This window comes from Drosophila navojoa, chromosome 5, assembly GCF_054131105.1.
Source record: "Drosophila navojoa isolate 15081-1374.11 chromosome 5, UAZ_NAV_1.0, whole genome shotgun sequence".
NCBI classification, from domain to species: Eukaryota; Metazoa; Arthropoda; class Insecta; order Diptera; family Drosophilidae; genus Drosophila; species Drosophila navojoa.
In genome coordinates, this window is record NC_142893.1 from 24,160,659 (window position 1) to 24,173,582 (window position 12,924).

The following is a 12,924-nucleotide window of genomic DNA, read 5'->3' on the forward strand; positions in this document are numbered from 1 at the left end:
TTTTGTTTGTATGCGTGTGTCCGAAGTATTATTGAAATATCAGTTGCTTGGAGGGTTCAGGGGATCTCGTAGTCGAGCAGTCTCGACTAAAGCTTTCTTACTTGTTGGTTATTTTACCTAGTAGGCAAAGAAAAAGAAAAAGAGGGTATATTAGAATCTGTTCATTAGTAAACACAGCATACAAAAGTTCTCCAACTTTATGTATAAACATTGTTTCTCGTAAAAGTTGTTTGCATTTTTGAAATCTAAGGGTCCTAAAGCCAGTGCCAAAGTTTTAAATTATAGCCCTGTTGTCTCAAAAATAGGAAAATAAACAAATTTGAATTTTATGGAGTATCTCAAGAATCTTAAGATATTTAATGCATCTGTTATATAGATGTATAAAGAAATATATCTGAGATTTATTTCAAAGCCTTTGTGTATAAACATATAAATTTTTTAGATTTATCAATAATATATAATATTGTATAGGTATTTATAAGATACAAAGCTGGCTTTGGTATTTCTGAAACTGGATATACGTGAAATTATATTATTAAGGGCATCCACTAGATCTTTGGGATATAATTGCTTATTTATTTGCTATGTTCAAATTTCCCAGAAGGAATACAAATTGTTTTAAATATGAAATATAAAGAGATACATAAGCATTTTCCATTTGAAGATCCATCTTTGCCTTACAACTATCTTTGCTATTTATCGGGCTGAATTATCTGCAGTGTTCTCAAATATCTGAAGGAACGAAACAGTTTTTAAAGTAACGAATTCCGCATGACCACAAGACCATTTGTGGTAACAAAAGTAACTGCGGGACGTGGAAGTATTTGTGAAAACTTATAGAGCATAATAGGTTCGCTTTAACTTTTCGGCTGTCCCGTCCTCAGTGTGCGAATTGTTGTTCAGTGTTGGACACTTGCCTCTGGTTTTTGGTTCTGTTGTGCAGTTTGCGGCTTGTCCATTTCCCTTAACTGCATTTGACTTTGGGCTCCGTTGGTCATTGTTTACAGCAGCCTGGGAGCCTTAGAGCGAAGGCTGAGCAACTGTTGCCATCCAAAAGAGGATCTGACATCCAGCTGGTCTCTGTAAGAGCTTGTCAGAATAGAGTTCTGTGTGGGTGTCCTGCAGCTGCAGCTTGTGTAGGTATTAAACAATTCTAATAACAATTTTTTGGTGTGAAAGTGAGTGTGTGTGTGTGTGTGTGTGTGTGGAAGTGGGTGTTTGTGTGTGTGGGTATTTGTGTATGGGATTGTTATGGGTGTTGGTTACGTTACGCATACGGGTGAAAAATTTGCATATTTGATTATTTTATATGGCATTTGAAAAGCAATTTATATTCATGAATTTGCAAATTAGCAAACGTGCGCCGGCCTCATCAAAGTTTAATCGTTAAATTTACATTTTAAAAGAATCTTTAAAGTGGCTTCGGGAAGTGCTTTGCTCAGCCATTGGCTGTCAAACTGTTGGCCATTCATATCTCTGTCCACCTGCCACTCTATCCCCATCTCATTCTCATTCTCATCGATAATTGCTGCACATTTTTGGCAGTTTATGTGGCAAGTCTGCAGCGAAAGTTTGCCACGCGTGTGTCAATTATGCAGCAGCTGCGGGCAAGTTAAACAAATAATAAAGTTTCTAATTATAAGCATTGGCAATCCAAGGCAAAGTTGAGCTCAGTTCCTTTTGGCTACACTCACAGTTGATGGCAATCAACTTGAGAGATGACTTCTTCTCCGAGCTGCAGCAGCTCAACTTTGAGCAGTGCGTGCGTGTGCCCTCTGGCGTGTGCGTGCAACTCTCTCTAGTCTCTCTTTGTGTGTATGTGTGTGTGCAACTTAATGAAATTAGTGGTAGCAGGCACAAGCCCGACCAAGAGACAGTCCAACGGAAGTACCAGGGCTCTGTCTCCTTGTCTGTTTGACATTTACATTTGACACCAAGTTCAGACCTCAGGCCTGGCATGAAAATGAGTCCGCTAGCTGGTAATCAGGAGGCAGCTCGTAAAAAGTTCTCCGGCAATTCAACTGTCTATTTCCTGCGGCCGAAGAACTTTCGCAACTGTTCAAAAGCACGCAGCCAGCAGAGATCGAACTGCTTACAGGATATCATAAAAGTCCCCAACCGAAATAACAATATTTATTTTTATGGGATGAGTTCCTAATTTTATTAACTTGACATCTGCTGAAATGTTTCCTTTCCATATCTGAAGGCATGCTTTCTTTTGCCATTTTTTTTATATAACAAATATCCAGGAAAACGAAAACTAACCAATTCACAATTCAAATAAATTATATCATCTTATCTGCTTTAAATGCAGTTTACTGATATGCAATGGTGTATAAGGGTTTAGTCGTGATAGTAGTAGTACGTGATAGAGCAGTTGGAGGCGTGATAGATTCCTTAAATATATAAATACATGTAAAATAATATGATAAGCTCTGTCAACCGGTGTGGCATTCTAGTTACACAATATTCTCAAGCAGCACTAATTCAAGAAGATGCAATGCATACGGGAACGAGCGATGTGGAGAGCATGTTTCTTCATGGAGAGTTTGTGTATGCTTTGATTTCCTTGGGCTTAAAAAAATACGTATATAGAAAAATATATCTATTTGTTTGTGTATCTCCGTCCGTGATATTTTTAGATATTGAGTATGTTTCAATGCGCGGAGTGGGAGTGGGAGTGGGAGACCACCATCTGTGTTAAATATTGATACATAAATGCCCTTTTTAATCATTTTGCTGCACAAAAGACAATTCTTTAGGCAATTCGAACTACATTGGAGTCCTGCTCATGAAACTTGCTAGAGACTTTGCCTTGAAGTTAGGCTTTTCCAATTAACTGCCATTAGGCCACGAAGCTCATGGTTTGATTTTCAAACAGGGCACAGCACCACAGGGGAACCACTTAAATGTATATAGACAACACTTTACTCACAGTTGTCACGTACTTGAACTTTGTTTGTTTTCAGGGCAAGCTCTAGTCAAGGTGATCCCGACAAACACACACACACGCACACGCATACGCACACGGAGTCGCAGTACTCCCGCAAAAACTCAGGCTGCTTATGCCAGAGGCCACACACTTGCACACATTCTGAGTTATTTTCTGCTTACAAGATTTTGCTTAAGTGTTTTTAGCAGCATTACGTTACTTACTCCTTATCTCCTGCTCCTGCTACCCCACCCTTCGCCTTGCTACATGTGCTGTGCTCCAAGTAGAGCGCATTACAATTGCCCAGGGCCATGAAACTTTTCAAGTGTTAACGAGTTTTGTTGCACACATGTGTCGATTGCATACGTAGTGCACTTCACCAGAAAACTTGCACGACATTTCACCAACAGCAGCAGCAGCAACGATAGATGGCGACAGCTCCTCTGTTTTGCCAGAGCATGGAATTTGATTTCAAGCGCAAACAATTTGCATCTTAATTGCATGACAAGCAGAAGGAGAAAATATTAGAAGGATGTAAACAGGTTGGTCAAAACAGCTACTTCTACAATTTCGATATCGAAATGGGAGCGAAGGAACGGTAACAGGAGACAAAAAAAAAGAGAGAGAAGAGGTTTTGAGAAAAAGAGGATTACAGAATTGGGAATTTTCATGAAAGTAGTTTTTGTTCTAATTTAATCGTGAAACGTACGTATTGGCCTAACTTGCATTTTTGAGAATCACATAGTAAGGCAATATATGCAGTGTGCTATGCAGATGGATGTGATTTTACTTTGAGTTTTCTATCAAATGCAAACAAACAACGTAGATGTGTAATGTACATACAAGCAGAACAATTTTATAACAACACAAATTATGTTCCATAACTTTGATAGGAGAGCAAGCAAATACAAACATATATATTCATATACATATGCTCATATAATAAACACACATATCTATTCCCACATACATTTGATTCTCTGTTAGAGATACATATTTTAATCGTAATGAACATTTTTGCAGCATCTAGTTATTTTCTAATATTGTTTGTAAAGTGAATGCGAAAAACTACCTCGAATATTTTACAATTATTCCGGTTGAGTTTTATTAAATTTGATTTTCTGTTACTGTTTCATGTGCATGTTCTGTGTGCTGCTGTTGCTTTCACTCTCGGCTGGCTTGTCTGTTCTGGGCATGCTCCTGCACATAGGCACACAGCATATCCTTGCATATCATGTCATATCGTACACATTTTTTTCTTCGTTCGCTTTTTTTTGTCTCTTACAAATTATGCTCATATAAATTTTTATAAAACATCTCTGGCGCTGCCATTTTATTTTATGTTTCTTTTTGTTACAACTGCGTCACATACACTCACTTACACCCGCACAATCAACACACACTCACACACACTCGTGCCCATTCACCCAACTGCCTTACATTTTGCTGCGCGCAAAAGTAGGCAACGAAATGGGTGCGAGGCGAAACGAGTTTTGTGTCTGCAGCAAAAAATGAAGAGCAATTCACACTTGAAAAGTTTCTACATGCGTTTTCAAGTCCGACACAAAGGCGACCCAACTATTTCATACATACATATACATATATAATATTTCCATTTTAGTAATTTTACATATTCTGTTCAGTTTAACCCTTTGCAAAAAACAGAAAAAAAAATTAAGAGAAGAAGAAAACTGGTAGGAAATACGTTAGAATGGAATGTTTTCCCAAGGACGTAAGGATTTTGTAGTACAATATCGAATCCGTGCTGTAAAAGAATGCAGTTTAGGATTAAACACATACGAAATATTTATTATGTAAAGAAGTCATAAAGTCATCGGTGGCCAAAGTAAATCGGCTAAATTATATTATTAATGTGTAAAATATGTTAAATATAGATGCACGAAAATGTTTTATTTTATTTTGCATAAGGAATATACAAGCCCGGTTCATTATTGCGCATTTCGGCGTGTTAATGTGTGTGAATATGAGGCTGATGGCCGCCTACGAAAACAGCTGCAAACCCAGCGCCCAGCGCCATTTGTGCTTGCATAATGTTAGGTCGGAGCAGTTGCCGCATAAAAAAGGGTTCGCACTTTAGAATTTGTATGGGAGTCGTTATGTGAGTGTGAGCGAGTCTGTCTCTCTCTCTCTCTCACTCTCTTTCTCTGTGTGTGCGAGCTTGTGTATGTTTATGTTTATGTCAGTTTATTGTGGCACTTTGGATGCCTTTTGCCAGTTTATTTTTCGTGCCGGGGCAATCTAACTAATTTAATATGCATAAATGCTAGCACATGTTTTATAAATGGCATTTTAAAGCCGCACGAAATGGGTTTATTATGTAGGCAACCCGCTTACCACATTTCCCATACAATATGAATTTCTATTAATGTTTTTTCTGCTGACTTTGTCAGGCTCAACAGCTAGCTCTCAGCTCAGTGACTCGCTGGATGTGAGTGTGTGTGTGTGTCTGACTGTTGTAATACAACATATAATTTCCGCACATGCACAAATGTTTACGTGCAGCAGCAGCTGGCATTCAAACACACCCACACAGTCACACACACACAGCAGTCAAAAATATTTGCATGCAATAGCAAGGGGAAGCCCGCAAAAAACTGTTGCATACTTTTGCGGGCAGTCGAAAATCCCGCATAGCTTCACACAATGAACTCGCATTTAATGTCATAATTAAACAGAGCACCACGCCATGGCAATTGTCAAAGTGCTGTAGATAAGCCAGAGCAGTGACTCCGCACCAGCCCCTCGCTCAGCTCCTTCCGCTCTGGCCATTCTCTGATGTTTGTTGGGCAAAATGAGCGACAGTTAGACGCGCCACAGCCAACAGCTGTTTAAACTCTTTAGCGCATAATGTGCTCACTACCCACAGTCAATGCCACGGCCAACCGACCCCCACAGCCCGCCCGCTGGGCTTGGGGCTTATGATGCCAGCTTAACTGGAAACAATGACTGGTCCCGTCCCCCTCAGTTGCCTCAGCTGCCCCCGTTGCCTCCATTGCCCCCGTTGCCCCCGTTGCCCCCGTTGCCCTAGTTGCCTGAATGTCTGCTTGTTAAGCTTGTGGCTGGCATTTTTATCGGCCTGGTGTCTTTGTCTTTGCCGTCATTGTCATTGTCACAATAGCCAAAAATTTGTGCGTACACGCTTACAAGCGCACACATACACATAGATATATACATACACATGTATCCACATTCACGCACACACACACTGCTTGATTACAAATTTTTGCGTTTTGTCAAATTGATTTGTCCACAGGCAGCACGTAGATAGCTCTGCCTCCTACTCTGCTCTGCTCTGCCCCTAGCCAGACTCTGTGCTACCAATTTACATTTTGACGCGCTTGACGCTTTGAATTGCGCGGCACGTTTGCTGCCTATTTGAATTACGAGTTTGTCAATAGAATCGCACGCGCCGCTCCCCTCTCTCCTCCTGGCCATCTCAAATAACTGTCAATAAACATGACAGCCACTTGTGACAGCAGCAAATGCTGAAAAACACCCATCGCTCGAGTGTTGAGTGCTATTTTGAGCTGCTTCAAGATATGTCGACATATTACGTTAAAGGGGCTCGAAAAATATTTTTATTTTTGCACATAGAATAATATTGTAGAAATAATATGAAAATATATACATACAAAGACTATAAAAAGAGATGAAAAAAGAGATCGTGGTGATAATACTTTATTTGACATAACTAAATAAAAAACTATTTCCTATTCATATCTGAGCAATAAAGATAAAGTGTCGAAAACAATTTAATAACTCTATAATATTGGTTAAATATTATGGAATTTCGGTATGGAAAGAATATCTTGAAAAATATATTAAATATAGGACATTTAAAAACATTCAATTAACTTTTTCTTTTAATACAAAACACAGTATAATATTTCAAAACCATATCTGCTGTATATCTATTTCTTATATATTTTATATTTAATATATAATTGATAATTACCATACACATATTTGGCGTATAATACGTGGAACTACCCAAGTACATTTAAATTACTTTCACTTTTCAATCATTTCCTACCACAATTTTTAAATTCATCGATTCAATGAATATTTCCTGTGAAGGACGCGGATTGTTCTGTATTTTCAAACATGTTTCTAGCGCGCTTTCATTTCTGAAACTGTCCTTCACGCGCCGTTACGTCTATCACAGCTGCATAAATGAACTTAACATGGCTAAATTGCCCCTTAGCCTCTTAGCGGGCACTAACAATTTATGGCAATGGCTGCATTCGCTGAACAGTTGGCAGCACTGTTACAGCACTTGGGCCGGGATGTTCTTAAACAGTATGACTGCCATTCCCGGGGCCATGCAGCGGCAATAAAAGAAATTATAAAATAATATTAACAATCTAGCAACAGCTATGGCCGAGCTGGAGGCATTTAGCACCGCACCACGAACCAGACTCAACAAAGTGTATAAAGTGTAGCCATATAAAAAAAAAAAAAAAGAAAAGAGGAAAATAAATGAAAAACCAAAATATAGAAGCAAAAGGAGAAGAAAGTGCCATTTTACGTTAATGGTTATGTGGGTGCAGTCCGCTGTGACCTGCGACCTGCTGCGGTATGTGGCAACTGTAGGCGAGCTCAAGGGCTAAAGCGGCATGCTGCAAGTTGCAAGCTGCAAACTGCAAATAGCAACAAATGGCTGGCAGGTAATAAAGGCAAAGGCCAGGACTGCATTTAAGCAGCAATTAAGACCCTCGACTAATTGTACGGCAACAGCGTTGACTCTATCTCTCTCCTCTCTCGCTCTCTCTCTCTCTCCTCTGTACACTGGCCATAACTTAATTTTGTTGTTCGAATTTCCCTCGTGTGAGCCTAAAATAAGTGAGCGGAACGGTGGAGCAAACGGCCTGAATTTCTAGTTCAGCTACTTAAATGTATGATATGACGAATGTAGGCGTAGCCCATGAAGTGAAGTGATGCTCACTTACATATAAATCATATTTTTGAATAGAAACCATACGCAGTACGATATCTTTTTTATCGAAAATAATCGATGGATTGATTTCGTTTTTTCAGCCTAATTTGAATACTGTCCGCTCTCTACGTAAGAAGGCTCTAGTCGAGACTGCTCGACTAGGAGATACGCTGAACCCTCCAATCTGATATTCTAATCATTCTGAACTTCTTTTATGCATCCACCCGCACGCATAAGCCAGCGCTCTGCTAACTGCGCAGTGAGCAGCAACTGTTGAATAATTTAATTTCTAGACTTACGATCTTAATGAAACTTTCAGAACTTAATTATTATGTTCAAATGTATGTACATTCCAAAGCACAAGTCTCTAGTATTTGAAATGCGTTTTTTACAAATTGGGGGCGAAGGGGGCTGGTATCCAAAATCTGTAAATTACAAAATGTTTGTAATCATCATATGTATATACACAGTAAATCTGAAGTCTCAAGGTCTAAGAGTGCTCCAATGAGGCTGAAAAAACAGAATCCATTTTTCGATTATTCTCGATAAAAAAGTTTTCGGATGATTTATCGAAAAATAAGATAAATTCGTATATACTCGTGTAATGCATGCCAAATTTCAGCTCTCTAGCTTTTGTATCTTCTGACATTGTAGCACTCATACAGACGGACGGACGGACAGACGAACTGGGCTATATCGAATCAGCTCGTCGAGCTGATCCAGAATATATACTGAACGAATACACTCGACTATGATGGTGTTTAGTTTTGTATTGATCTTTATTCTTCTGAGTCCGGGTTTATATACTCATTCATAATTTCAACCCTTAAATCTAATGTATCTATTGCTGAGTGTGTAAGGCTCAGCATAGGGCTATTACATATTCTAAACTTATCGCTGAGTGTGTAAGACTCCGCGTTGGTCTATTAGCTATTTTTATCCTGTCCTAAGCGCTCGTCTCCTTCGTGATCTGACTCTGGGATTGCAAGGGTTGTTCTTCATTTGTCTATTTATGCAGTCCGTACATGTGACCCTTATCTTCTCACAGCGCACTACCTGCTAGTCGCTGAGTGCGTCGGAGGCATGTATGCGATCTTCGTATATTCATATGTTCATGCCTGAGCATATACTTTATGGGGTCTGCGATGTTTCCTTCTGCCCCAAGCGCAGTCGCTGCCAACTGCGCAGTTAGCAGAGCGCGTGGTTATGCGTGCGTGTGCGACTAGAGTCTTCTTACTTGTTTCTGTTTTGAATACCGACACATTCAAAAAAATAGAAGAGGGTCTTTTTTTATGTTGATACGCGTGCATTATAGCATATTTTACAAATCACAATTTGTATTGAATTATGTTTTCTTTGCCATCGAATTGTATATGTATTCTTAGCCGTTGCTTCAATTATTTCTTGCAGTGAAGTTGCCTGAGCCTGATCCGCTGCACGTCTTTAAGTTTTTATTCCTTTTATTATTAGTTTAATTTTTATTTCATTTATTTTTTTGTGTATAGATATCAATTTGATAAATTGAGAAGTTTTATATCGTTCTAGCATAGTGCAGGATTTATAATTGCAACAAGAAAATTTAATGTGCATTTTACAATTATATTTTGTTTAAAGAACATTTCCAAAAATATTTCACTAAAGCAAAAAGAACGAGTTTCAGAATAAACATCCTTTCGCCCATTCATAAAAAAGAACACACATTGTGGAGCTCGTACATTTGAGGTTAGCTCTTAGCACATATTGTGCTAGTGGCCAGGCGGGTGGCAGAAGTCCGTATGCGACTCGCAGAGTTCCCTGCATCAGTGGCCCATTGCTGTCGTAAAGCCTCATTTTGTTTAGGCGGTGAGTCATGTGACACGAAGCGCACAGCTCAGTTAGCTTGGGCAGCCGAGCTGGGGTTGGGGATGAGGATGGGGCAAAGCAGCCAGGCAAACATGCATAAAAAAGTTTTATAATAAAATTATTTGTTTGGGTCCAAATAGACAAGTTTTCAGCCATACATTTCATTTGTGCGAAATGTCACTCTGGGGCATACTTTTGCCAACAGCCGAACAACTGAGCAGCAGCAACAATACCAGCAACAACAAGGACACTTGTTTTGGCAAATCTGCAAGTGAGGCTCGGGACACGCAGGATTCCCAGCCGAGGAGGCAGTCGGCTGGCCGTCAATGCCAGGTCTCTGGCAATTAAACATGGCCTGGCTAAACATTTGCATTTAAGTGAAAAGCTGCAGAAAATAAAAAGTTAAATGGGAATAAAAATGCATTGCATTTGTGTTGGCGCTTTTCATTAGCCAGTCCCCAAGGAGCAACAGCAGCAACGACAGCAGCTGCTCCTGCGGCTCCTGCTGTTGTCTGGCACCCAAAGTGACTTTCAATGTAAACGTCAGCGCTTTGTGCTGTTGACATTTGTGTTCGCCTAGACGACAGTCGGTGAGGACAAGGACAACGACAACGTCGACGTCGACGTTGAGGGCAACAATTTACGATAAACATCTCAGTGGCATGCAAATCCCTTTTAGGAATGCCACCAGGCGCAGAAGTACACTTCGCCATTTCGAGAGGCGCGCCACAAAGCAAAAGTGGCTGCAGCTCTATGCTCGATGCGGCATCCCTTTCGAGTTGGCATTAACCAACACTGGCAGCATTAACATCAACTTCAGATTGCACTCGAATTGAGAAGACAGCCACGCTATAAGCTGCGCCCAAGCAACCATAGCTGAATGCACTAGCAATCGAATTAAATATATGCATATATAAACAGGAGCATATATGTGTATGAAGTCATTACAAGAGATCGCAAATGATGGCAAATACTTCAAAGTATCTGCAATGAGCCCCATTGAAAGTTAGTTTCATGTATTTACAATGGGTGAGTGAGGGCATATAAGCAGCGCAGCATCCTTGCAAATCTCTTCACTGATACTCCTCCAGGGCATGCTCTGCTACAATCACCATTCGCAAAAGCTTATTTACTATAATAGCTCAAATTACTCGGAATTGAGGCATTAATACAAACCAATGAGTAATTGTGAAAAACACTCTTTGAAGATGTAATACCTCAGTTGATAATCTATCAAGAAGGCTACAAAAACAATAAAGCCTTAGAAAATAACTGAGACAGTCAGAAACGATTTGATGCCCTTCTCCGGCATATCAACAATCTTCAAGCTATCTTTTCCGTTTTGATGTAGCTAATATCGTATATATTTATATATTATAACCAATGTATTAATAATGTACTATAATACTATGCTCTCCTTTTTTTCGACTCAGCTGAACAATGATAAAATTAACGGTTGATAATTTATATATATATATATATACATACACAACTTTAATAAATTATATTTTTCTGTACAACTGCTTATGGATTATTGACAATTTCGTATTAAATATGATAAACAAAACTATTTCTTTTTGATCAGTCTGGATCAGTCTCGATCATCTCAATTATAAACTCGTCTGACCAATGTGGTCTTCGTTGCATGAACTCCTGTATTCACCGGTATAAATTTTGGTAGTAGCGCCACATATCGCAAACGGATCGCGGATGAAGACTATCTGAGGATGCTGACTTCCATGCCACATTATACTCTGAGAAACTCGGATAGCGGGTTCGCGGCCTCTTGCTGGCTTTCTGCTTTGCTCTGTCTTCAACTGAGCTCTTCAGGCCCTCGGGCTCGGGGCACTCGGTATCTGTGGATTGCTGGTCGGGAGTATCGGGGGGACAGTACGGCCTGGGCGTCTTGACGCGACGTTTGATCTCTGGTGGTACCATCTGAATATGTTTGACAGACTTTTTTCTTGGGACACAATCTACCCAGTTGGATTGGAAGGCTCGATCTAAACTCTTGCTAGGCTTGTATAAGCACGTATCTAGTCGCGTGTTACCGAAATTTAGAACTATACCATCTGGTCTGTTGGGCACACTACAACTCGGAAACCCTAGACGAGGCTTCGCCCTACTCCCGACATCTGATTTGTGTGGCCGGACCTGATCTTTATCCACTGGCTTCATGGTCTTCTCTACCCAGTACGACTCCTTCTTCGCATGTGGAGCATGGACTTTTGAGCTAACCATGCGACGAGTCGGCACCCTTTTCAAACATATTCTGGGCAGATTTCTGAAAAAAGCCGTCGAGTTACTGAAATTTTTTAAACTCATGATGAAAAACGTAGAAAATTTCCAAATGCGTACAAAAAGGTTGTATGAATCCCAACAGAATACTGGCTCAATGCCTTCCAAAAAAACTCTATGTGGCCTCTCCGAGTGACAGCAAAATCAATACCAACTGTAGATTGTAGAAAGCTTTTTGTTATGAAGAACTCAAATCGAAAAAGTGATATAAATTACTTAAATACTTTCCCATCCCGGATATACTAATCGCATTACATTAGCTGGGTTTTATTAAAATAAATGATAAATTTAATATTAAAATATATTATTAATGCTCATTAAAAAATATAACAGCTCTTAAGGCTTTCATTTAATTTATATATGCATTTTGAACAGCTCCACAAATAATGCGGAGCAAAAATAGTAAGAAAAAAAAAAAAAATAATAATAATAATAATAATGCAATACTTGAGAGTCAGCTGGGTATTTGAAATGCAATCAGAGAGTTGACTCGCAATTGCGGGCCAGACCCGGTGCTAGACCAGCTGAAGTGCAAGCCAGCCGAGGCAACTCTGGGAAAAGTTTCAACAGCAAACAATAAACAAAACGCACTAATTAATTAGTGAGTGGGCATTTTGTGCCCTCCGGGCCGATAGAGGCTTGCCCAGAGCCCGGGTGCAAATTTTATTTTTCGTCCATTTCCGTTTTTGCAAACAACAACTCTATGAGAAATTGTTTTTTTTTATACCCTGAACCCATTGAAAATGGGAAATCAGGGTATAATGTTTTTGTGTAAAAGTATGTAACAGGCAGAAGGAATCATCGCAGACCCCATAAAGTATATATATTCTTGATCAGCACGACGAGCTGAGTCGATATAGCCCTGTCCGTCTGTCCGTCCGTCCGTCCGTCCGTC

The 12,924-nt window shown here is 39.7% G+C and overlaps 1 protein-coding gene across 1 annotated transcript; it reads right to left on the minus strand.

Annotated features, from left to right (window-relative positions):
- Positions 1–11,210: 11,210 nt before the first annotated feature.
- Positions 11,211–12,136, minus strand: LOC108652900 (uncharacterized). The gene has a single exon (XM_018103097.2). It carries the CDS (start codon positions 12,054–12,056, stop codon positions 11,391–11,393), a length of 666 nt encoding a protein of 221 aa, XP_017958586.2. The 5' UTR covers positions 12,057–12,136; the 3' UTR covers positions 11,211–11,390.
- Between the last annotated feature and the right edge of the window lie 788 nt (positions 12,137–12,924).

What these genes read in the sequence shown, in the direction of transcription:
- LOC108652900 (XM_018103097.2), bottom strand. Translation starts at nt 12,056, where the DNA reads ATGAGTTTAAAAAATTTCAGTAACTCGACGGCTTTTTTCAGAAATCTG.